At 56.2% G+C, this 25,667-nt stretch overlaps 1 protein-coding gene across 1 annotated transcript in view; it reads right to left on the bottom strand.

Annotated features, from left to right (window-relative positions):
- Dpp9 (dipeptidyl peptidase 9) overlaps positions 1 to 19,719 on the bottom strand; it is a 34,296-nt gene extending 14,577 nt beyond the window's left edge. Inside the window, 9 exon segments of the mRNA XM_059251725.1 lie at positions 1,833 to 1,894; positions 3,491 to 3,619; positions 4,547 to 4,660; positions 4,908 to 5,076; positions 5,147 to 5,320; positions 6,208 to 6,320; positions 11,864 to 12,117; positions 18,220 to 18,272; positions 19,566 to 19,719. Coding sequence (XP_059107708.1) covers positions 1,833 to 1,894; positions 3,491 to 3,619; positions 4,547 to 4,660; positions 4,908 to 5,076; positions 5,147 to 5,320; positions 6,208 to 6,320; positions 11,864 to 12,086 — 984 coding nt within the window. The 5' untranslated portion in view covers positions 12,087 to 12,117; positions 18,220 to 18,272; positions 19,566 to 19,719.
- Between the last annotated feature and the right edge of the window lie 5,948 nt (positions 19,720 to 25,667).

The raw sequence follows: 25,667 nt of genomic DNA, 5'->3' as shown, positions 1-25,667 counted from the left end.
GCTGTTCTGTGCCTGTTCAGTTGGCTGCTGCCCTTTCCCACCCTGGCAGAGGCAGCCACTCTCCTGGATTCTTCCCTCCCAATAACTCTCTTGAATGAGGTTTGGGTGAGACCTTCTTTCGCAGGAGCAGAGACAGAGCCTGGGCGGAGGGGAGCAAAGCTGTAACACTGGCTGGGGAAACCATCCCCTAGCAGCCGAGTTGTTACACCGGAGCAGAACTCTAACAACTTTGCTAGGGAAACTCTCCCCTGCTGGAGCAGAGCTGTTACACCGGGAAACCTTTCCCTGGAGCAGGCCTGTAAGATGCTACGCTCACTGTGACCTGTGGTATTCTTTGGCTCCCGATTACCAGGATCCCTTTCCATCCAAGCCCCAATGCTTACACACCTGCGTTGCTGGGACAGACCCTGTCCAGCCCTCGGAGGAAACCAGCCCTACTGACGCCCTCCCTGGGACACCCCCCACCCCCCTCTGCTGTCAAAGCCACAAACCCGCGGCTCTCTGCAGTGGTAGCATCTCCTTCCATAGGGGTGGGGTGGGGAAAGGAGGGGAACGGACACACACGGGATGATGGACAGGAAGACGGAAAGACAGCAGCACATTGTGTTCCCTGGCACGTCCAGATGTCTCTGGAACTACCTATTTCTGCCCTGGGTCATCCCTGGACTTGGAGGGGTCTTGGGCCAGCTGAGCAAGGGGGTGATGGGGAGAAAAGGAGGCAGGGGTCACGGGTGGCCACCCTGGCAGAATCATCAGCCCACGCCTGTTCAGGAGCGCAGCCCTTGCCCAGCTCAGGAGCCTGGCTCTGGCCGAGGATGAGGCAGCAGCTGAGCCCTTACTATACATTTCCAGGTCCGAGTTGGGTTCCCAGCACCCACAGGGCAGCTCATGTCCACCTGTAACTCCAACTCCAGGGGATCTGTCACCCTCTTCTGGCCTCTGTGGGAACTGCACTTACACACATTAAAACAAAACAAAACAAAACAACAAACCCTACAGCCTAGTGGGTGGTGACCCATATCTCGGGTAATGCTGGTGCAATACTGCAGTGTTCTAAAAAGACTGTACAAGGGACTCGGTGAGTAAGGGTCTAATATGCATAAAAAAAAGACGTGTAAATAGCCAAGACACAGAGTCTTATACTTTCCCTGGATGTTATGAAAGTTTTTGCAAAGCTTGCTGGGGGCCTGCAGGAAGGGGTGATGTCACCAAGCCTATGACCTGAGTTTGACCTCTAGAAACCACATGGCGGAAGGAGAGAGCTGACACTCACAAGCCATCCTCTGACATTTGTGCACACAAGTCAACGTCAGGACCAAATCCCTGCAGCCAGGAATCTGCAGCTACACAAGCCCTGCCTGCCTGGTGTCCCCATTACCAAGTGCCACACGGCCTTGGGCCCAGGTTGCCTGAGGAACTGTCAATGTCACACACCCTTGGTGACCTGAGGGATGTGACGGGAAAGGCATGGCACTGTGAAAGGAAGGACGGGCCTGCCAGAGGCAGGTGAATGCACTCACTAAAGACCTCTTCCCAGGGGCCATATTGCCCTCGCTGCTTAGCACATAGTCTGGGTTGTGAGGCCCTACTCAGTGCCTCTAAGTGAGCAATGCCAAGGAGCAGGGGACAGAGAAGGACCCAGAACACTGCCACACCCAACAGGAGATGACCTCAACGCAGTGACCGAGGACTGGCACCCTGGCAATCTGACCCACAGTGTTCGGTCTGTGATCACCACAGGATACAGGTCAGGCCACTTGGCGGCACCATGCTTCAGAGAGAGCAGACTGACGGTCCTTCTGGAGCTTCCCCAGAATGTGCCCGGCTCTTACCTTGCCCTGTCCATCCGTCTGGAGCTCAGCCAGTTTCAGGGCGATCTTGGGGTTCTTGCTGCCTGTTGGGGAAAGGCCAGATGAGTGCCAGGTCACCAGTGGCCACCCTGGCCAGAGACTGTGTGACCACACCTGTGGGGAGGTGGCACAGCCCCTCCCAGGAATGACACAAAGTCCCCAGGGCAGAGATAATCTGACCCAGGGCCTGGACCACATTCCTAACGGGATATGCGGTGTATTACTTTGCACCTGGAAGCTGGACTGGGGACACAACACAGAAGGGACATGGCCCTGCCCTACCTCTGTGCAGTCCCGTAGCTGGAGACTGAAACAGGGCACATCACCACACAAAGCCAGACCCAGCTGTAGTGGGTAGCCATTCCAGCTTTGATCTGAAAGTTCCAACCCCCATTGAGACTTCGGCAACTGTCACGCCTATAAGGAGGGGCCAAGGGAGGCGCCTGGAGACCCGAGATCTGGATGGGCAAGCGCTCTCTCTGGTCCGGGACCTTGGACGGTGAAGGTGGGCCAAGCAGAGCTCCAGAGAACACCACTGGACTGCGATACACCTTCCCCAGACCCCGCGACCTACCTATCCCTTAATTTGTAAGTTACGCCATTAAATAAATCTCCTTTTAACTACGTGGAGTGGCCTTAATAATTTCACCAATACCCAGCCCTTGGGAGGCAGTGGCCACAGGCTGGGGCAGTCACCCACACTTCTAAGAGGTAGGATGTGGCTGGGGCTGTTTTCTTAGGGTGCTGGGGACAGATCTTGGGATTTCTCTGGAAGACGGTTAGGCCCCAGCACAGAGTAACATGGGGCACCTGACAAACGCCTCCACCTTGCCTGAGGCTCAGTTTCCACATCTGCTAAGCACAGGGTAAATGTGGATCATCCCACAGATGTTCCGTGGAAAGCCTAGGTTCCATCCACACAGCATCTGGGAAGGCTCACTGTGTGTCTGGAATGGCAAGCAGTCTATTTCATTTATTTGGTTTTTTGGAATAGGGTCTTATGTATTCCAGGCTGGCCCAGAACCTTCTACAAAGCTGAGGCTGACCTTGCACTCCCAATCCTCCTGCCTCCAGCTGCAATAACAGGCATGCCCCACCACACCCAGTTTGTGGTGCTGGGGATGGAGCCTGGGACTCTGTGCACACCAGGGTATTCTATCCCCATTGACCCTCAGTAAAAGTGAATCCCACAGAGGCGCAGGTAGCAGGCCTGAGATTCAACTAGGCTGGCCAGGGCTGCCACTAGCTCAAGGCTTCTAACACCCTGAGACACCAAAGAAGCAGGCCGTCTCTGGTGCTCCCTCCACTTATTTTTTGACAGGTGTTCACTATGTAGCCCAGGCTGGCCTGAATTCATGAATCTTCTGCCTCTAAGACACCACTACACTTTAGCATCTTCCATGAAGCTCAGTCCACTCGCCTGTGGCTGTCCTGGTGTGGAGACACCTGAGATGTGGCATCAGGCAGTTGGAAGATGCCGCCACACTCACTTTCTGGATCTACCTGGAGAATCTGTGACCTCTGAGCTCTGTGACCATGAGACCCAACAAACCAGGCAGAGGGGACCCCAGAGGGCAGAACTGTGTCAGCTGTGGTGCAGAGGCCTTAGGGCAGCATGTGGCCTTGCCGCTGGCACCCACCTGTCCTGGGGTATCGATAGGAATCAGTCTTCCTCTCCTCCAGGGCAGGGGAGGGCACATGGATGACCTCCACCTCAGACTCATCCACTTCTTCATACAGGATACGCAGCGTCTTGAGGCCTTCAGAACCTGGTCGGGGGCAAGGAGCAGGGACTCAGCACCCACCCACACCACACAGGGTCTCAGAGCCAGCACCAAGTGGCACCTACGTGGGGTGTAGAGTCAAGCTGGGACCTGAAACCACGTGCTCAAGCTCTAGTCTAAGGCCTTAGTGCAGCATCTGCAAGGGAGGTCAGGGGGACCCTGGGCCAGTATGACAGGAGTACTCACAGACACATGGGACAATGGAGGACATGGGGAGTATGTCAGAGCCTTAGAAAGTCAGCTTTGTCATAGTGCACCCCAGACCACACAGGCCAGTGTGGGGCCACACATTTCTGTTGTCTATGCCACTCAGTCAGGGCGATTTTGTCATGTAACCTAAACATACACTCACATGCCCTAGAAGCGCAAAACACCACAGTGAGGGGCTGGGGCGTGGTCAGTGTGGAGCCCCGCCTAGAATCCCCCAGTGAGGGGCTGGGGGCGTAGTCAGGGTGGAGCCCCGCCTAGAATCCCCCAGTGAGGGGTTATAGGCGTGGTCAGGGTGGAGCCCCGCCTAGAACCTCCCAGTGAGGGGCTAGGGGTGTGGTCAGGGTGGAGCCCCGCCTAGAATCCCCCAGTGAGGGGTTATAGGCGTGGTCAGAGGTGGAGTCCCCATCTAGAGGGGCTGAGGTAAGCCGGGGTGGAGCCCCTCCTTAGAATCCCCCAGTGAGGGGTTGGGGGTGTGGTTCTGACATCTATGGGTTGCCCAGTGTTCTCCTGTCTCCAGAAATGTGGTTATAGGAACAGCAGGGCCCAGGTGAGGCAAGGCCTTTGTCATCTCCCTCTCCTGTGCGGACCCTGCTGTGAGTATTTAATAGGTCCCTAGATGTTGGTCCTAGGACCACCTGGGCTGATTTAGCGGAGACGTAAGGCCCTGAGTTGGAGTAGGGTACTGAGAAGTGGGCTGCCTACCTTCCCAAGAGGCGGTGGGGCACCACCAGCACCCGGTAAAGCGGTCAAACTCCTCCTGGATGACAAAGGTGGCCACACCTGCAGACTTGGGATCGTCCAGGACATTGGCTGAGCCTGGGGGAGGGCACATTGTGAGTGACAAACAGCCTCCTGACAGCCACTGTGAGTCAGGAGCTCAGCGCCCAACGCTATACAGGCTGGACACTGTGCAGCTGGCTTTTAAGGGCTGGGTGTCCTGGGTACTGTGTATCACTGAGCAGGTGAACATTCCAGAAGACGGGCTGGCAGTACAATAGCCATTCCCAGAACATGCTGATGCAGCCAGGCAGACTGCCTGTCCCCATTCACGCCTAAGCCTCACCCTGGTGACAGAAGGTTAGTCGCCGTTCCTCTCCGGTCTCGATGTTGGCCACCCACAGGTCACTGTTGTTGATAAAGGAGAAGAAGGCTGGGTCTGCGGGGCAGATCTTGGGGTCCATACGTGGCCCGGAGCACTGGGTCTTGATCTCCAGTGGCTTCATAGGGGACACCTGGGGACAGGGAGGTTGGGTCAGGGCGCTGGCACCGTGTCCCCACCCGAGCATGCAGGCCGTGCCTCACCATGAAGCCATTCTTGCCGCCGTCCCTGCAGTGGAACAGGCTGTTGCTGGCCTGGAAGAGGAAGAGGCCACTCTCACTGTGGAAGTCGTAAGAGGTGATCCCGAAGACGCCCAGGCGCTTGCGCTCCCGCAGCAGCTCCTCCTCTCGAGAGTAGACACCGTGGTGGGGTGTGGCCTGGGGACACGGGATAGGGCCTCACTCAGTTTCCCCATTGTGACACAGAGCATCTCATGCTGGCTGGAAACTCACGATGTTCCCATATCCCCATCCTGAGTACCTGTGGTGACATCTGGCCTTGCCCTTGCTGACGGACTCCATTCTGGATGTCCCTGTGGGGACCTCTCCCACCTCATTCATAGCCCTTGCTTCTGAGAACACTCCATCTAAATCTACAGCTGCACCTATACAGCACGCCCAAGGTTTCTCTGACCAAAGCTAGCCGGACAGAAGTGTGGGGGCATAGAGTGGGTTTGTCTGTTTGAGACAGGGACTCCTATGGCCCAGGCTAGCATGGAATTCGCTACTTGGCAGAGAATAACCCTGACAGGCGTGCACCACCACACCCGGCTTCTACGTGACAGTGACAAGATGGAATCCAGGCCTTCCTGTGCCGGTTGAGCGCGCCATGCACTTACCTCAGAACTGGGCTGGGGTGTAGCTCGGAGCTAGGGTATGGACGAGGCGGGTGTGAAAGCCTGGGTTCCACTCCCAGCACTGTGCTATGCGGAAGGCTACCCGGGAACTAAGAGGGGCCACCAAACTGGGAGTGGCAAGACAGGGGGGCTCGGGCATGCCACTGTGACAGTTACTGTTCTCTCCGAGCGGATCCCAGGGCCTCTGCACATGCTGGGCGAGTGCTCGCCACAAAAGTCACAAAGTGCAGCCATGCCAGGGTGTCCCCTTCACCGGGCAACTCTGGGCAGCGATATTAATCATTAGCCAGGCCATGAGCCAGTTTGAGCTGGCGTTTGAAGGTGCAGACAGGAGGGGGACATGGTCTGATAAGTGCCCCGTCAGTCAGAACTCTGTTCCCGGAAGCCGGGTGTGGCACGGAGACTCACCTGGAAGTGGTCCAGCATCTGCTTCCAGGACAGCAGCAGCAGGGCCTCCTTCCGCACCTTCTTGGGGATCTCGGAGTAGAGGAGGGAGTTCTCGCGGCTGCCGTATGGCATTCCTGGGGAGGGGTCAGAGAAACCTCAAGAGTGGAGGCCCTACCTGAGAGGGTGTCAGGCCGTGGCTCCCTCTGTCTCTAGTTGGAGCCCCATGTTCGTCACTATGTGCACGTGGAAGCCAGAAGTGGACACCAGGGGTCCCTCCTCTCTCTCTGCCTTGGATGGACAGGGATCCACCGGCCTCTGCCTCCTGAGTGCCGGGATGACCACTATCTTTTCTGAGACATGGTCTCTCACTGACTCGGCTGGCTGGCCAGTAAGCCCCAGATCTCTTCCTGTCCCCTCAGCGGCAGCAGAACCAGGTGACAGTGCGGTCAGCACACCTGGCTTTGACATGGGTTCCGGGGATTTGAACTCAGGTCCTCACACTTGTGCAGCCAGCCAGCGCTTCACCCACGGAGCCATCGCCCTGGTCCCCACGGTCAGGCTTGTTCAGGCTCTCCCACCCTGAGATTCAGGCCCCAGGGCTGCAGCAGCCACTGGGGGTCAGAGAGGGCAGTGGGAGAGCTCAGCTCTCCTGCAGTCCCGTGTGGCTCTAGAGCCGTGGTTCTCAACCTTCCCGACGCTGCGACCCTTCCACACAGTCCCTCGTGCTGTGCTGACCCCCAACCATGAAACTATTTCATTGCTACTTCATAACTGTAATTTTGCTACTGTTATGAATCAATGTAAATATCTGGGTTTTTGTTTGTTTGTTTTTGGTTTTGTTTCTCTGTATAGCTTTGGAGTCTGTCCTGGAACTCACTTAGATTCGCCCGGCTCTGCCTCCCGAGTGCTGGGATTAAAGGCGTGCGCCACCACCACCGGCCCAATGTAAATAGCTGATATGCAGGATCTCTGATGTGTGACTCCTGTGTGGGTCCTGACCCACAAGTGGAGAACCACTACTCTAGAAGGTTCCTCAGTATGAGAGAAGCTGGCAAAGACAAAGGACTAAACCAGTGTCAGGTGAGAGTAAGGCTAAACCTTAGGGAGAAGGAGTGCGTGCGTGCGTGCGTGCGTACGTGCGTGCGTGTCTCGGAAGGTTCCACGATGCTCAGGGCAGGTGGCTTTCAGGGAGTATGCCCTCGTGCTGAAGCCATGGCTCCACCCACTCCAGCCTGGACGGGGCAGTTCCAACCCCACTCTCCTCAGGCCCTGCTCCTGTGGGTGTCACCTGTGAGGACAACTGGACTTGGGCCCTGACTGAAAGACATGAGTCACTGAGGGAAAGTGTGCAGTGAGCTGGGGACAGGAAACCCGGGGTGTCGCGAGCCCTCTCTGTTGAGTCTCCGAGGCTGGATGGATGTCACAGAAGCTATCAAGCTATTGAACTCTTTGTAGCGGGTCGCCCAGCACGGTTGGGGCTGGGCACCAGGCTCTGGGCACGAGCCAGCCCCTCTTACACCACAGTCCGGTGGTAGCTGCACATGTGCATGCCCTCTGCGTGAGAGTGTCCTGTAGCCAAGGATAACCCTGAATCATTCCTGTTCTTCCGGACTTCACTTCCCAAGTGCTGGGATGACAAGTGACAAGTGCGTCCTCCGCAGACGGGGAAGCCGAGGGCTACCCCATGGAAGGCAGCATCGCTGTCACTGTCAGTCAAGGAGAAGACAGTGACCAGCTCCAGCATGCCTCAACTTCCCCTCTCTGGTGCTCCCCTGAGTGCAGGGCAGTCCAAGAGCATGCAGAGTGCTTGGTAGCCCAGGAATGCGGTGACTTGCAGGACGTGTGACCTCTGCCTTAGTCCACTTCTGCAGCTGCCGGGACTGTTTGGTTTTCTGAGACAGGGTCACTGTGTAGCCCGGGCTGTTCTGGAACTTGCTATGTTGTTCAGACTGCCCTTCAGCTCAGAGATCCACCTGCCAATCCTGAATGGAGGGACTAAAGACGTGCGCTACTGGACCTCACACCTTTAAGAGTGTGACACAAGCCGGGCGGTGGTGGCGCACGCCTTTAATCCCAGCACTCGGGAGGCAGAGCCAGGTGGATCTCTACGAGTTCGAGGCCAGCCTGGGCTTCCAAGCAAGTTCCAGGAAAGGCACAAAGCTACACAGAGAAACCCTGTCTCAAAAAAACCAAAAAAAAAAAAAAAAAAGAGTGTGACACAGCCAGTGAGACGCCCAGTGGGTACAGGGACTTGCCACCAAGACTGATGACCTGGGTCTTAGCCCTGGAACCCACAGGATGTAAGGAGAGTAACAAACTCCCACAAGTTGTCCTCTGACCTCCACACAGATGCCATGGCCTATAGGACCTCCCACACACGAATAATTAAGAAATGGAGGGAGCGAGACACTCTGAGGTGTGAACTGTCCCTCAGTCCTACTGAAAGGCCCACACTGGGCCTGTGGGGTAGCTGCTCCCCAGCAGTGGCCGCTATCCTCGGGGCTTCTGAACAGGAAGTCTAAGGCAAGTCTGTGCCAAGGACATCAAAGCCACCACCCTCCGCAGCCGATTAACAACCAATTACACCAACGCTCAGGCCAGTGCACTCCTGGACTGCCCTCCAGTGCTGGCACCACAGCCCACGATGCCTGGCGATGACGGCAAGGGTGGGGCTAACTGGTGGCACAGCCGCCTCACCTAACTTATCGGCTTGCGCGCACGCGTGCACACACATGTACACACACACTCATATGCACGCACACACACATGTGCACGTGCCCACTTCAACTGGTCACCCTGCCCAGCCCTAGACATGGTGGGTGCCCTGGGCCCACACCCACACTGACTCTAGTCACCAATGTGGCCTTGGCCAGCCTGGCAGGGACCAAACTGGACTACAGTGCTCAGTGTATCTTGAACCCAAGGCAGGAGCCAAGAGTCCGGGTCTCGCTAGGCCCTGAGGCCTCCCCACCCCGACAGAGGTGCTTCTGACAACGGAATGGGCTGACAGCCAGGGCCAGCAGGTCCCCCCAGGCTCACCCCAGCCCTCACAGAGGACCCACATAGCAAACCTGGGTCCATGAGGACACAGAGGTCCTTGGGAGTGGCTGGGTCAGGCCACACCCTCAGGGCAACAGGGGAGCACCAGCCAGGGACTCTGCCATGCACCATCTAATCCTGGTGACACTTGTCACAAAGACACGGTATAAAGGCCTCAGAGGGACCAGGAGGGGACCTGAAGGCAGACAGCAGTCAGTGAGACCGCAGGGTTGGTGGGAAAAAAGCAGCCGTGTCCAGAGTTCTGGACTCCTCCGTCTGTGTTCAGGGTCTGTCTTCACTACATACCCATCTGTGGCCCTCCAGTCCCACGAAGACCCCCATCGCCCTGAGCAGAACCCTGAGGACAGTGCACCCCAGCCCAGCCCCACACAGACCCCCACACAGAGGCCACATATGAATGACCACCACCTGGGCCAATCTCATTCTCCTAGAAACCCTGAGACCTCAAGAGGTCCCGCCCACCCAGGCAAGACAAGTAGATGACTGAGTAGTCTAGCTAAGCCGATCACATTCCTTCTCCAGAAACCCTGTAAGCTCGAGGGCCTGACCACCCCAACCCACATGGTCACGCCTACAAGGCGCAAGCTCCTCCCAGAGATCTGGAGAAAGTGGGTTGAGAATTTGCAACCCCAGTCCAAGCACACAGACGCCAGGGTGAAGGGTCCATGGAGCCCAGGCTGAGCCAATGAGTTTCCTTCTCCCAGGAACCTGGAGCCAAGGGTCAATTTCTGCTGCGGGCGGGAAGACAGGAGCTGTGAGGTGCTACCTGGCAGAGGTGGACTGGAGTCATGGTATCATGAGGCGCTAGGTTGCATGCGCCTCATCCTGAAGCTTGGTGGCTTTCTGTCCTGGCCCTCTGAGCCATCCCCAGGTTCCTGGTGCCAGGTACACTTTGTGGCTGAGACCTGAGGGTTCTGTCCTTTCCCAAGGTCCTGGGAGGCTGAGAGGTCCCCAGAGAAAGAGAGACAGCTGTGTCCTGGGACCTGAATTCAAAAGTCACTGTCTTCATTGAGACAGGGCTCTGTAGCTGTGGCTGTATTAATGTTCTACAGCTACCAGCATCCTCAGAAGACCGAGGTGAAGGGAGATCTCACACAGACAAGTAAGTCATGTGATCACAGAGGCAGAGCTGGGAGAGACTGGGCCAGAAGCCGACAGACAGATGCTGTACACTTCACAAGCTGGAAGCGGCAGGAAGGTCCTGCCCAGAGCTCCGGGAGGAATACAGTCCGGCCGCCATCCTCCCTTCAGCAGGTGTCACCAATGACAGACTATGCACCAAGTGGGCGGAGCCACCACTGAAAGGTGGGGCCCAGGACCTCAAGTGGAGGAGGTGCTGCCTGCTGATGGACCTGGTCCTCCCGGCTCAGCTGTGGTGAAGACACTTAACAGTGTCTCTGGTCCTGTTCTCCTCCATGGGAGTGTTGCCGCGTCATGCTGCTGTGACTCACAGCTGCCACACTGTTGCTAGGCAGTCTGGCAACATCTGCTGGCCTGCTCTCAATCACTGCATTTGCAGTTTCATGATTTGCAACAATCCATGTGACTTCCTCCTAAGACAGCTCTGAAGGGAAGTATGGGGACAGTGGGAAGAGGACGGCCACCCATTGTCCATCTTGGCTCCTGTCATCCATGTATGGTCAGCAGCGGACATGTGACCATGTTCATTCGATCATGCATTTAAATGCTGAGGGCCCAAACATGCACAGACATGGTCGCGGGGACCCAGGCCACCATGACCAGCAGCAACAAGACTGGCTTGGAGGATGACCAGAGTCACCAGCTCTAAAGAGTGTTTCTCAACTGGAGGGGACACCAGCCCCAGGAATCCTGGGCAATGTCTGAGGATGTGACACAGGGGAGCCCACCACAGAGCGGGCTTGCACAAAGCCTAGGCTACCCACAAGTGACCCAGCTGGCATCCACAGTGCAAGGGTACCATACCTCCAGTCAACAGCCAGGAGGCACGCTGTTTCAAGCAAACAAGCCTAACTGATTTCCAGGGGGTTCTTTCTTCCGGCTCTGTATTCCCTTTAGGCCCACTAGGGCAGTGTCTGTGCTCTGCGGACACTTCCTGTCTATGGCTGGAGCTGGGAGAAGGCACTTCCTGTCCATGAGCTGGGGCTGGGCGCATGCCTGTCTGCAGAAGCTATGGAAAGCTTGAGGGGGTCACACTGGCGATCCAGTGGGAACACAGCCTGCCAACAGCTGGGGAGGGATCAGGTGCCTCGGGGTCCTGTGGCAGGAGGGTGAGCCACGCTCCACTGCTGGACCACGGCGCACTACACAGAGATGGTGCCAATCTTTGAGCCTCAGAATCCGTCATAACACATCACCACACAGTGAGCTCCTACTGGAACAGCATGTGACCCTCCCACAGGGATCTGAGACCCATCCTGTTTACCTAAGAAGCCCTGCCCAGCCAGCACCAGGTGCCTGGGAAGCGGCCCAGCTGGGAGCAGTTTCTAGACTCAGAGCCACCTAGCCAACCCTGAACTGTCACCTATGTGGCTGACCCTGGAGGTGGACTAACATTGCCTGCCCCAGGCTGGTCGCTACTGAAACCTCTGGCACCCCAGGCCTGCCAGTGTAGGGCAGAGGGGCGGGAGCAGCTTACCCAGGTAGTAGAGACGGTGGGAGTGGGGGCCAGACTCGTCAGGCTTCTGCACAAACTGGAAGTCGTGGGGGGCCTTGCTGATAATGAGGCCCGACGACTTGCGGCTGCCGTGGATGATGCTGCGCAGCCCATCCCAGGAGTGCTTCTGCACACAGAAGCGTGCCGCCGTGTCATCCATGTCGCCTGCCGCCACCTGCTCGGCTGGGGAGACCCCGCTGGACATCCTTTGGGGCTCCTGTGACGGCAGTGAGAAGCTGTGGAGGGAGACGTGCATGAGAGAGGGTATCTTCCTGACAAGCTGCCCTCACCATGGATGCTTCCAGATGGTCATTCTGGGCAGCCGCCCTGTCACCCAAGTGTCTCTCAAGTTATTGCAACTTGTTCATGCTATTCTCATGAGAACCAGGGCTCTGCTGAGTTAGGGACTCCACGTGGATCCATACCACTGAAACTCATCCTGGTTGTCCATGCCTTAGTTGGGAGTGACCCAGGGGTAGAGCCCCATCTAGAATCCCCCAGTGAGGGGCTGGGAGCTAGTTAAGGGTAGAGCCCCGCCTAGAATCCCCCAGTGAGAGGCTGAGGGCGTGGCCAGGGGTGGAGCCCCGCCTAGAATCCCCCAGTGAGGGGGTAGGGGCGTGGTCAGGGGTGGAGCCCTGCCTAGAATCCCCCAGTGAGGGGCTGAGGGCGTGGCCAGGGGTGGAGCCCCGCCTAGAATCCCCCAGTGAGAGGCTGAGGGCGTGGTCAGGGTGGAGCCCCGCCTAGAACCCCCCAGTGAGGGGCTGAGGGCGTGGCCAGGGGTGGAGCCCCGCCTAGAATCCCCCAGTGAGGGGGTAGGGGCGTGGTCAGGGGTGGAGCCCTGCCTAGAATCCCCCAGTGAGGGGCTGAGGGCGTGGCCAGGGGTGGAGCCCCGCCTAGAATCCCCCAGTGAGGGGCTGAGGGCGTGGCCAGGGGTGGAGCCCCGCCTAGAATCCCCCAGTGAGGGGCTGAGGGCGTGGCCAGGGGTGGAGCCCCGCCTAGAATCCCCCAGTGAGGGGGTAGGGGCGTGGTCAGGGTGGAGCCCCGCCTAGAATCCCCCAGTGAGGGGCTGAGGGCGTGGCTCAGTGGTAGATGCTAGCTAGACAAACAGGAACTCAGGGCTCTAAGAAGCACACAACAAAAATCCAATGTTTTCTGGTGTTCAAGGACCCGCTCCTACACCTTCCAGACTTTTGAACACCCCCCTCTTCATAACTGTGTCCTAGAGAAACCAGTCCTTACTCGGATCCTCAAGCAGGGCGACCTCACTGCATCTGTGCCAGGTACATGTCATCCTTTCTGGGATGTAGTTTTTCATCTTAGGTTGACTAAGTTCTTGTTTTGTTTTGTTTTTCGAGACAGGGTTTCTCTGTGTCAGTCATAGTTGTCCTGGAACTTGCTCTGTAGCCCAGGCTGTCCTCTAACTTACAGAGATCCACCTACCTCTGCCTTCTGAGTGCTGGGATTAAAGGCGTGCGCCCTCACCACCCAGCAGGTTGACTAATTTCTAAACTAATCTCAGCTAAGTGTGAAACAGGTCCTTAGGAAACTTCTTGTGCCGTCTGTCTTGAGAGGGCTGCAACAGTCCTCCCCTCTCCACAGGGCTGTCCCCTCCCCTCAAGTACTTTCCACCATGGTCACTTGATGAGTGCCTGTCCTACCCGTACCCCTCCTCGGCTGTGGGACCCGGCATCCCATGGGCATCACTGGCAATGAACAAAGACTTCAGGCTTCCAGATGGAAAACCAACCCTGTCACTGTGCACAGGGGACACCTGCAGAGGCCTTCACACAGACATCATGCAGGTGAGAGTCCTCCAGGCCACCCTGCTGTCCCTCTTGTCCGTGCTGGAACTGGCCCCCTCCCAGCAGCTCCCTCCCCCTCACAGCCACTGGACTCCGCCTCTGTCTGAGCAGACCCGGACCAACCAGGCAAATATTTGCTTTAAAGTAATCTAAACACCACCCGGCCATAGTGACCCAGTTCTGGGTGTGCCAGAGTGGCTGAGGGGAGCTCCAGGGGCTGAGATCCCTCTGCGGGCTCCAGGAGCTCCTGTGACGGTGCCTCCCTGGAACCGAAAGTACCACTACACAAGGGTCAGGTCTGTGGGAGCGGGAGGGTGGAGGGGCCGTGCACAGCGGGGCCAGACCTTCAGAGCTGTCTTCTAACTCCTCATCAACAGGAGACCACAGTGGCTGGGCTGGCCACACCTTTAACCCCAGCAGAGGAAGGCAGACCTCTGAGTCCCAGGCCAGCCTGGGCTACACAGGGAGACCCTCTCTCAAAGAGACTCACAGAGCCTTGTGCAGTGGTGGTAGCACACATCTGTGACCCCAGTGCCCAGAAGGCCAAGGCAGGAAGATGGCAAGTTCCATCCAGGTCACAGGGTGACACTGTCTCAAAACCCAAACCAGAAAAAAGCGTGCAAGATGGCTCAGTGAGTATTTGTGACCTGACTTCCACCCCAGAACCACTTAAAAGTGGAAAAAGAGAAATGACTCCACAAAAGGACCTCTAGAGCTCCCTCAGGACATGCAAACCCACACATGCACTCACAGACAATAATAAATGAAAGGAAAAAACCTGAAAAAACCAATCAGAGAAAAGGCTCCCACAGGGGACAGGAGTGAGGCCCCAGGCTGCTTTGAAAAGCGCAGGAAGGAAGCAATCACGTCACTGTGAGAGTCAGCCCTGTCAACACCATTTCACTCTGACACAGGAGCCCATTGTACAGTAGAGAAACTGAGGCCAGGGGCAGAGCCAGGGGACAGGAGCTCCTGATCCCAGGCTCCTCTGCCACACTGTGACCAGCTTCTGCTTGGGAAGTCTCTGAAAGGCGAGTCTGGCAGATACCCTGGGCAGGATGGAGTGGATCCTCCCCAGAAGCAGGCTCACTCCTCCTGGCTCAGTATCCTTAGCAGGGAGACACCAGAAGCTGAGTGTTCTCCCTCTCCCAGAGGGCACTGCCATGGCACTTGCTCATGAGATGCTCTGAGGATGCAGACCAACGGCCACTGATGTCCCCAAGGCTCTAAGTCAAACACCCCAGAGGAAACCAGGGATTCCCAGAGCTGCAATTCATCCTAAGGGTAGTTGGGAGCCAAGGGTAGTGACAAGCAGAGGCTGCCAGCAGCAAGCCAGAAATCTGAGCCAGGGGAATGCCACTGACTGGCTCCAGTACCTCCAGACTGGGCCAGCCCAGTTCAAACCACGTTCAAGCAGGAAACACAAATTGTGACCTGTGGGTTCCCAGAAGGGGACCCTTCAGGCCCTGTTAGAGTCCCATCAGACCTGTACAGAAGAGGGCCTAGGAGGGCCTCTTGCCTTGAGTCACCGCAGAGGGCCCAGGTTGCAGAGATCCACTCCTGGAGACACGACATGAAATAAGACATCTGGAGCTTTGGGTGTGTCTTAGAACCTTTCAGCGTGCACGCCAGCAGGGCTGAGGCCTGGGGCTACTGCCTGACAGCGCCACTGGCCTCTCTGCTACCCCGATGCAAAATGGGGACCCAGAGAGGGGCTGGGGAGTAAACACGTGACGGCCTCCACCTGCACCAACCTGCCCCGCAGATCCCACTCAAGAGTTTACACAGCTGGGAAGGAAGTCGATGACAAGCCACTTAACCCAGCCACCTACGCCTTCTTCCCGCCCATCAGCATGCCGCCTTCACAGCCTGCACAGCCACCAGCGAACGAGGTCGAAAACCTGGGGCCATGGTCAAGGCTGCTGGAGTTCTGATGGCTTACTTCCCAGGGGTAGGAAGGCCCAGCCATTACATGTCCGACCTTCTGCCTCGGACCTCAGAGGGAGCCTCCGGGAGGGAAGAGGGCTGAGGCACTGCCTGTGCTGGGGAGTTCAGGTGGGGAGACACAGCAGTGTGGCAGGGGGTGATCTACGGATGCCTCACAGTAGAAGGTAAGAGACACAGGACCTGTGTCCCACCTGAGCTGTCCTGGCTGACACCCAGTGCTTTGGCATTCAAGGCCTTACAAAGTAGATCTTGAGCCTGGACTTAAATTCAGCAATGAGACTTGGGGACCATAGGTGCAGGGACCTTGTATCTTGGGAGGCCCTGCTCTAGACACCCTTACTGGCTCCCTCCTGCCATCTAATTAGAAAGTGGGGGCTGGGCTGGACCAGCGGAGGAGTCTCAGGCCTCTGCCTCCAGTGATGGGCCACACGAGGCACAGGATTCACCCAGGTCCCTGCTGCACACACTTGATGTGTGCTGTCATCTGGGGCCACTTCTGAGGTCACATTCAGGGAGGGGACTAGAAAATGAATGCAGAGAAGCTAGATGATTTGTGCCGAGTCACCCAGGGAAGAAGGCACATAGTTTGGACTCCACAGTTAACCACCCATGAGCAGGGTTCTCACACTGGATGGGTCTGTCCCAGCAGACTTGTGTCCAGGTCTGGGAACACCTGTAACTGGCATGAACTAGGGCACAAGATACTGTTAGCAAGAGAGCAGAGGGAGGATGGAGGAGATAGAAAGAGATAGAAGAGAAGAAGAAAGACAGAGAAAGAATGGAGAATAAGAATGAGGAGGCCAGGCAGTGGTGGCGCACACCTTTAATCCCAGCACTCGGGAGGCAGAAGCAGGTGAATCTCTGTGAGTTCGAGGCTAGTCTGGTCTACAGAGTGAGTTCCAGGACAAACTCCAAAAGCTACACAGAGAAATCCTGTCTCGGAAAACAAAACAAAACCAAAAGAAGAATGAGGAGATGGAGGGAGAGGAAATGGAGGAGGAGGAGGAGGAGGAGATGGAAGAAATGAAGGAAACAGGAAGAATAGAGTCCTGAGTCACTGTGCAGCACCCTGGAGTAACAGGTGTACAACCCAGAGTGACCTAGTCTAGGTCCATCCCTACCTCAGACACCAGCAGAGAGGGAGCAGGAACAAGGAGCTGCTGAATTGCCTGACCGTCAGGGCCCCACCCCTACCCCGCCCGGCATCCCTCACCTTCTCCTCCTTCCTCCTGATCCAGATGCAGCTTGACCTTTGACACTGACCCACTGACTGGCAGTGGGGACCCCAGTGGGGGGCTGCAATGCCAGCAGTTCACCTGTACCCCCAGAAGGGCACTGGATATCAGGGACACCTGTGTCAAGTGTCTAACTGGGTGCCACTCAACCTGCATCTTTTGTGGGGTGGGTTTCTGGGGTTCAGAAGCCCCTGAGCACCCTCCTGCCTCCCAGGTACCTCAGCACTCAAGGCCAGCACCACGGGCACTTCTTACCTTCACCCCAAACCGAGCCCAAATACACCTTTTCCTGTTTGTATCCACATCTGTGTATGGGGGGGGGCTAAGCTCACAGAGCAGGTGGTTGTACCTTCTCCCCTAAAACAGGACCCCCGGCTCCTAGTCCAGGGAACTGTGGGAACAAAACGCAAGCCTCAATCCGTCTCTTTTATCAGCTGCTCCCCCCGCATGACCGCTGCCTAGGAAAACTCACTTGGAGGACACCATGGTCTCAAGGCAGGTGACTATCAACTATCAACTGGGGACCCCAGGAGATGTCTGGGGACACATGTGGCTGCCCTGAGCAGGAGAACTTGGTCAGGACCGGGTGGAGGGCTGAGAGCTTGTTCACTACGTCACAGAGAGCAGCCCATGCCAGTGTCCCTGAGGGACTGACGGTTCCCCTCTAGATTACTGTCCCGTCCTCCTCACCCAGCTGCCGCCACTCCTTCTCAGAAGAGCTTGACAGCCTTCCAAATGTCTGATGCCACTGGACACAGAATGGAAGTTTCGCCAGTGTTCCCTGTCCAGTGCTGAAAAGCAGGGGTCCCATGTCAGAAGGGGAAGGGTTCAAACCCCAGCCTACCCACATCTGTGCTGTGCGACCCTGGAGAAACTGCAAACCTCTCTGGGCCTCAGCCTCCCAAAGATATAAACTGGGGCTACAATACCTATCCCTGGGGCTATGGTGAGGATTAATGGGGATGCACACACACAACCTTTTCATACTAACAGCTGTCAGATGAATGAGTCACTTAAAAAAAAGCTACCACGGTGATAGATGCCCAAGTGCTGGGTACTGTGTCCGATGAGCTAGGGAGGGGTGGCCACGCCTCTCCCAAACCCAGCCTACTCAGGCTCTCCCTTTGTCCCCCTGGGGCACTCCGGAGGGCAACAGGAGAGAGGAATGTGGGGAAGTGTCAGATGTGCAAACCACAGCAGCAGCAGCCATGGCCCTGGGTCACTGACCCCAGAGCCACACACAAAGCCACATCCTGTCAACCTCTGCATTCCAGAGCAAGCAGACCCAGAATGTCTCAACCCACCCCAGCCCACCCCAGAGCCTGCCTTACTGCCCAATCGCGACATAACTGACCTTCTAAAGGGTCCGAGGAGCTTCCATGGCAGCTGCAGGCGAGGGGCACGGACCTTGACAGAACAAATGTGGTGTTAAGGTGGGCAGATGGGGAGGGTTGGCGAGAATGGAGGGAGGGATTGGTGAAGATGGGGTTGGCGAGGATGAGGGGCTGGCGAAGATGGAGCAGTTGGTGAGGATTGGGGGGCCAGGGAGGATGGAGGGGCCGGTGAGGATGGAGATGCTGGTGAAGTGCTTGGCTTCTCACTCACTTTCCATGCGGGCGGGAGTCTCCGCCTGTGGGGTCTAACCCTATCTACCTGGTTAGACTCTAACTGAGCCTCCCAGCCCCTCGGGGCTGCCAGCATGCCCTGGGTTGCACTTGGAAGAGACGAGTCTCTCAGTGCCCGGTCTCCCCAGGACCCAGCTGGGAACTGGCGACTGTGGTCCACACCTCCTGGGCACCAGTCCCAGCTCCTCGAAAGCAGGTTGGTGATTGCCCAGGGGACTCCCAAGGGAGCCCGGGTGGGAGGCAGCAAGAGGGCCACTGGGATGGAAGGCTGGACTATAGCGTGGATGGGGAGGAGATGGGGCGGGCCTAAGGCCTGGACCCTAAGGGTGGGGCTGAAGATGCAGGGATTGAAGCTGGAAGCTGAGGACTCGTTTCAAGCTAATCGGGGCAGGGGAAGGGGTGAGACAGAGGATATAACTTGAGTCTGGGAGGGTATCAAGCTCGGCGTGGGACAATGTGGAAAGTGAGGCAAGGATAAGGGCTGAGAGAGGGACCAGGCTTGGGGAGAATCAAGCTGGGGGGTGGGGGTGTTACCAGGCTTGGAGGAATCAGGCTGGTAGGGTCATTTGGAGAGGTTCATGCTGGGGGTATCAAGCTTTGGGGTATCAGGCTTGAGAGGAGGGTCAACCAGGAGTATTAGGCCTTGCGGGAACAAGTTACGGGGATCAAGTTTTGGGGATCAGGCTGAAGGATCAAGCTGGGAGGGGAATCAGGTTTGGAAGGGATCAGGCTTGCGGGGATCCGGCTTGGAGAGATCAAGATGGGAAAGGATGAGGCTTGAGGGGATCAGGCTGCGGGAGTGGGGGGATGAAGCCAAGAGGGAGAGTTTGGCGGAGACGAGGCTGGCAGAGGCTGGCGGAGGCTGCGCGGACGCCGGGCTGAGCCGCGCTCTGCGATGAAGCTGGCGGCGGCGTCTCCGCAGCGGTGCGGCAGCAGCTCCTGGGCGCGGCCCGGAACGGGCGAAGCGCGGCGACCGGGGCGGCGGGGACGACGAGGACAGGGCGCGCGGCGCCGAGGCGGGCGGACGGCGCCGGCCGGGGCGGGAGGCGGCGAGCCGGGGCCGGGCGCTGCTCACCGGGGCGCGGCGCGGAGGACGAGCTGGGCAGGGGGTCCCCGGGGCCGGCGGCGCCTCACGCGCGACGCTCCATGCCCCGGACGAGGGCCCGGAAGTGGAGGGCGCGGGGGGACAGCGAAGGCGGCGGACACCGGGGACCCGCCGGCGGTGCCTCCTTTGACCCGGAAGTTGAGCTGCAGGAACGGCGGCTTCTGATTGGATAACGTCAGGACGGAACCAACCTCCGCGAAGCTCTAGGGGGCAACACGCGGGCCCGTTCCAGGGCGGAAGGCGAGGCCAACGGCGCCGCGCTGTCCCGGAGAGGGTTGCGGGTGGGACACCCCTGCACCGGTTCCGGTCGGCCAACCGGACCCTGCGATGATCTGTTCCACAGACACGAGCGGGAAAGGGAAACTGAGGCGTCAGTGGTTCAGTGGTTCTGCCTTCCAAGCAGTTGGCCCTCGTTCGATACCCGGCCAACGCGTCTGTTAAGATGTCTGCTTTCAACTCACCTTTTTGTTTCCTTGAAAATCAACTTTCAGAATTTCATTGAACAAAACAACCCTAACAGGAAGCTGGCCGTGGTTGCTCATGCCAGTCATACCGTCCCTCAGGAAGCTGAGGCAGGAGGACTGCCAGGAGTTCCACGCTAGACTGAGCTGCGAAGTGATAACGTGTCTTAAAAGCAAGAACCTTAAAATAAAAATACAGAAAAGAGAGAGAGGGGAACAAAACTACGGAGCCAGAATTGTGACTGTGGGAGACTGGGTTAATTTTGATTGGGCGGTCAAGATGGTTCAGCTGATGAAGGCGTCTGCCCCTAAGCCTTAATACCTTTGTTCGCTTCCTGGTCCCACATGATAGAAAGAGAGAATGGACTTTTACCTCCATGCCGGGTGCTACCACACGATACAAAATGATTAAAAAATTCACACACATACACAAAGTAGTCAACACAAGCCCTATTTTAAAGCAACATTCTAATCGAATTGGCTCCGAAATAACTCCAAAGGAACGTGCCATCAGATATATCACCAAGGCTTTTGTAGTTCGAAGCAGCTGCTAGCTTATGCCCATCGCTCCAAACTGGGGGGAATGTGGCACCACGGCCTCCCACTGGGTCAAGCACTCTGCTCCTGAGCTTCATCCCCAGCATTGAACTTTACGCTTTTATTTCTATCTTATTTCTCATCATTTTGAGTCTCTATGCAGCCCTGGCCAGCCTGGAACTCTTCGCATACATCAGGCTGGCTTTGAACTCTGCCTGCCTTTACCTAGACCCACTCTCCAACACACACACACACACACACACACACACACACACACACACACACCCGCTTTACTTTTTGTCCATGTGTGTCTGAGTGAGTCTGCACCACCTAAGTGTGGCAGAAGAGGGCGATGGGGCCCCTGGAGTTACAACCATGTGGGTGCTGGGAACTGAACTCCCTCTTCGCTGAGCAGTCTCCCTCCTCTGCCTAAAGAGCTTTTGTAAATAAAGTCACATGCCCCAGGAGTTGCCATAACTGGGTTACTGGGGAAGGGCAGCCATTGTTTGGTGAGTATCCCCTATTGTTGTTGGCATCCCCCCACCCACCCTCTTGTTGATACTTAGCTTCCTGGATAGTTAACTAGTTGCCTGGACATCCTGAGGGTTACATTTTGAACAAGATGTTACAACCCGCTTCCCTTTCCAGGAACCCTCCCCGGAGACAACATTTGTTACACAATTGCAGGACATGGCTCAGGGCCTAGCGGCTCTCCCACCTCTTCCCCAGCCCAGCCATCTGCTCCTCTCTCCCGTCCCAGGACTGAGTCCCCTTCCCTTTCACACCCAGCTTAGGACTCTCATCTCCATTTTGGGCAGGGTCTCATGTAGTCCAGGTTAGCCCAGAGTTCACCATCTAGCCAAAGTTTATCTTGAACTTCTGCCTCCACCTCCCCAGCGCTGGGCTGACAGGTACGCACCACCATGCGGGGTTAATGTGGAGCTGGGGACAGAGCCCAGGGGCCTGGTGTATGCTGGGTCAGCGCTGACTGCAAGCCCCCAGCCTCAGCTTGATCTTCAAAATGGAAGTGTGCGATGAGGAATGGGGAGGGCTCTTCTGCGGTCAGGGGTCAGTTCTAGCACGCAGAGGTGCAGGACGCAGGGGAAGATCAGAAGTTGATCTTGGCATAACCATGCACTGCTGAAGACAGAGAGGAGCAGTCTGTGCCTCTATCTCTGGGCCTTGAGGAGGGTGAAAATTTGACTCCGGCCATGCCAACGTCAGCCATCCCCCAGCTGGCAACACTGGGGCCTGAAATCCTTCAGGTCTCTGGTCCCAGGCCCCAGTGGGGAGTCGGGGGCGTATCTTACAGGTGCTCCCAGGAGGCCAGGCTCAGGGAGAGCTGGCTGGACTCTCAACTTGCATTAAGAACCCCCTAAATTCAACGCGGGGTAGAAGCAGGCGAGGGGGAGTGCTTGGAGACAGACTTAGAGATAGGAATAGTAAAGAGGTGAGGAGGGACGCAGGTGGAGATGTGGGGAGCAGGCAATAGGTTGCCAGCTGGGACCTCCAGGTCTTGGATCCACTCTGAGGAGCCTCAAATTCAGAAAGCGGGTTGATTAGAAAGAGGAGCACCCCTCGAACCCAGGAGCACGTGGGCCCTATGGGAGAGCGTACAGTGGGACCCCCGGGAAAGCCGCAATCCCCTCACTGTCCCATCAGCCTCCCCTCCTGTCCCCTGCCCCCCCCCCCCTCCCGCTCTGCTCCAGGTGGATGGGGTGAAGGGCGGGCCCGGCGTGAGGGGAGCCCCGCCCCCATTCCTGCCGCCCTCCTCCCCGCCTCTTCAGCCGCCCTCCTCCTGTCCCCAGAGCCGGCTCCAGGGCTATGTTCCTGCGGAGCCCTGGCAAAGCAAACCTTCCAGCCAACGGCCATCGGGGATGAAAGGAAGGTTCCAGAGCTCAGCCTCCTCCTTCCGCAGCCAGGGGTCCTTGCAGGAATGTTCTATAGCCAAGCCCACAGTCCTATGCACCCTGAGCCCGTGGGCCTCTCAGCATTGGTGTGGGGGGGGTAGGTGGGGCGGGTCTCAGGTTCAAGGGTCCTGAATCTGCAAGCAGAGGGAGGGAGGGAAGGAGGGGTCTTTTTTGTTGATTTTAAATTTTATTTTATTTATCACGGAGGGAACGTGTATCACAATGTGCATGTGGAGGTCAGAGGACAGCTTGAAGGAGTCGGGTTTCCCTGCCTTCAGGTGCATCCAGGAATAGAACTCAGGTAGTCAGGCTTGCCTGCAGCCCTCTAGCCCTCTGCTTCCCCTTTTTCTTTTCTTTCTTTCTTCCTTTTTTTCTTTCTTTCTTTCTTTCATTTTTTAAGATTTATTTATTATGTATACAATGTTCTGCCTGCATATATGGCTGCAGGCCAGAAGAGGGCACCAGATCTCGTTCCAGATGGTTGTGAGCCACCATGTGGGTGCTGGGAATTGAACTCAGGACCTTGGGAAGAGCAGCCAGTGCTCTTAACCTCTGAGCCATCTCTCCAGCCCATCTTTCTTTTTTTTTTAAAGGGTCTTATATAATAGCCTCAGCTTCCTGAGTATCAGTGTGACTGTGCAAGCTACTACACATGACTTAACTTGTTTTAAGCCCCTAGACATGGCATACCACCAGGATTCCCCCCACAAAAAAGCCTAGAGTTTAGGCCCTAAACCCTCTATTATTTTATCCGCAAAGTCCCTGATAGCTGTGTAAAGTCTTGAGAAAACAATTCAACATAGGAATTCTGCCCTTGCCCATCTGAGCTCAAAGTCTGACTGCGCCTCTCAGTAACGGGGTGCTCCTTGGTGGGGGCAGCGCCTCTCTCAGCCTCGGTTCCCTTACTTGCAAACAAGACCACCAAGGGCCACAGAAAGCACTTTGGATCTAGGACACGGCAAACTCTCACACAATAGTGAGATTTCAAAGTTCAAAAGCAATAGGCACAAGCATAGACCTCTTGTTTTGCATCTAAAAAAATGGGTTTATGCCAAGCGGTTGTGGTGCACCCCTTTAATCCCAGTGCTAGGGAGGCAGAGGCAGGCAGATCTCTGTGAGTTCGAGGCCAGCCTGGTCTGCAAAGCGAGTTCCAAGACAGCCAAGACTGTTACACAGAGAAACCCTGTCTGGAAAAACAAAAAAAAAAAAAAAAAAAAACAAAACAAAAACAGGCCCCCTGGGGCGCATCCATAACCCCAGCTCTACACAGCTCAGGGCTCACTGCAGCCAGTCCAGCTACATCAGGGAGTTCCAGGTCTGTGAGAGACCCTATCTCAAAAAATAAGATGGAGAGAGCTGGGCATGGTGGCACTCGGTAGGCAGAGGCAGGCTGACCTCTGTGAGTTCGAGGCTGACTTAGTCTACATAGGACAACCATTACTACACAGTGAGAACTTGTTTGAAAAAAATAAATAAAAATAATCGAGTCCCAGAAAAAGACATGAGGAGCCGGGGTAGGGGACATCCCAGGAGAGTCCTTTGTAGCCAGAGGATGGGGCCTCAAATCTTTCCTGTGTGGAATACCTGATGAGTCATCTTGGTTGTTAGCTTAATGCATCTGGAATCAAGGAAAGCCCAAGCCAGCACGCACGCATTGGAGGGATTTTCTTGATCAGATATTTGAAGAGGGAAAACCTAGCCACACCTCCCGGGCCGGAAGAGCAGGTTCATCCTTCCTGGTGCTGAGGCAAGGGCATTCCTTCCCTGGTGTTAGAACCTTCTTTGGGATTCTGGTATGGGCAGCCCTCTAAGACTCCAAATGAGGACCACTGAGACATCTGGCCTGGAGGACTGAGCACACAACTGGATTCTCAGCCCCTCGGGTATGAGATAGTCATTGTTGGGACACCCAGACCACAGCCTGTGAGCATTCCAACCCCCTTTCTGTAGTTCCATGGTTCTGTTTGTCAGAGAGCACTGAGGGACTGCAGTGTGACATGACATGGGACTGGCTGCCACCAGCATGACCGGGAAGGACATTATCTCCAGATAGCTCCTGGTGGGTGTGTGGGCAACTCAGCCTTTGATTCAAGCCTAAAACAGAATCTGATTGTGTTATCCTTTTTTTTTAAGATTGATTTATTTATTATGTATACAGAAGAGGGCGCCAAATCTCATTACAGATGGTTGTGAGCCACCATGTGGTTGCTGGGAATTGAACTCAGGACCTCTGGAAGAGCAGTCGGTGCTCTTAACCTCTGAGCCATCTCTCCAGCACTGGTTGTGTTATCCTTAATTCACATATATCTGCTTCTCGGGTGAGGGTTTTTGTTGTTGTTGTTGTTGTTTTCTGTTTTGTTTTCTTTGTCAACTTGACACATACAGAGTCATATGGGAAGAAGGAACTTCAATTGAGAAAACACCCCATCAGATTGTCCTATGGAGCATTTTCTTGATTGATGATTGATGGAGAGGGCCCAGCCCATGCTGGGTGGGGCTGTCCCTGGGCTGGTGGTCCTGGGTTCTATAAGAAAGCAGGTTGAACAAGCCAGTAAGCAGCAACTTCCATGACCTCTGCATCAGCTCCTGCCCCCAGGTTCCTGTCCTATATGAGTTCCTGTCCTGACTTTTTCCAATGATAGTGTGTGGCCTGAGAGTTATAAGCTGAAATAAACCCTTCCCTCCCCAAGCTGCTTTTGGCCATGGTGTTTATCACAACAGAGAGTTAACCAGGACCCATTTCTCTCTGCAGTGAATGCACACCTGTCATCCCATCACTCAAGAGGATGAGGCAGGAGGTTGGCTATGAATTATAGGCCAGCCTGGGCCACAAATAAAACAAAATGCCAGCCCTTCCAAGAAAAATGTGGTCAATGTGGCCTGCCAGGCCGCCCCCTCCCCAGCCCAAAGCCTCAAAGCTTGTATGGGGACCACAGCTGCTGGCCCTGTCCCTCTTTCGCTGGTTCCTCACCTGCTCCCTCCCCTTCCTCTTCTCTCTTTTCTCAGCTCTAATGCCCTCATCCCCGAGACAGGGCGGGACCAGAGCCCATAGAGGACACAGGACCCAGACAGGGAAAAAGAAGGGGGAAGGAGGCAGGATGGAAGGCATGGGAGAGGGGAGGGCCAGGGACAGGACAGCAGAAGGAAGGCCATGGAAAGAAATA

This window comes from Peromyscus eremicus, unplaced genomic scaffold (genome assembly GCF_949786415.1).
Source record: "Peromyscus eremicus unplaced genomic scaffold, PerEre_H2_v1 PerEre#2#chr22_unloc_1, whole genome shotgun sequence".
NCBI lineage: Eukaryota > Metazoa > Chordata > Mammalia > Rodentia > Cricetidae > Peromyscus > Peromyscus eremicus.
Note: the sequence above shows the minus strand (reverse complement) of the source record. Positions and strands in the feature narration are given on the sequence as shown.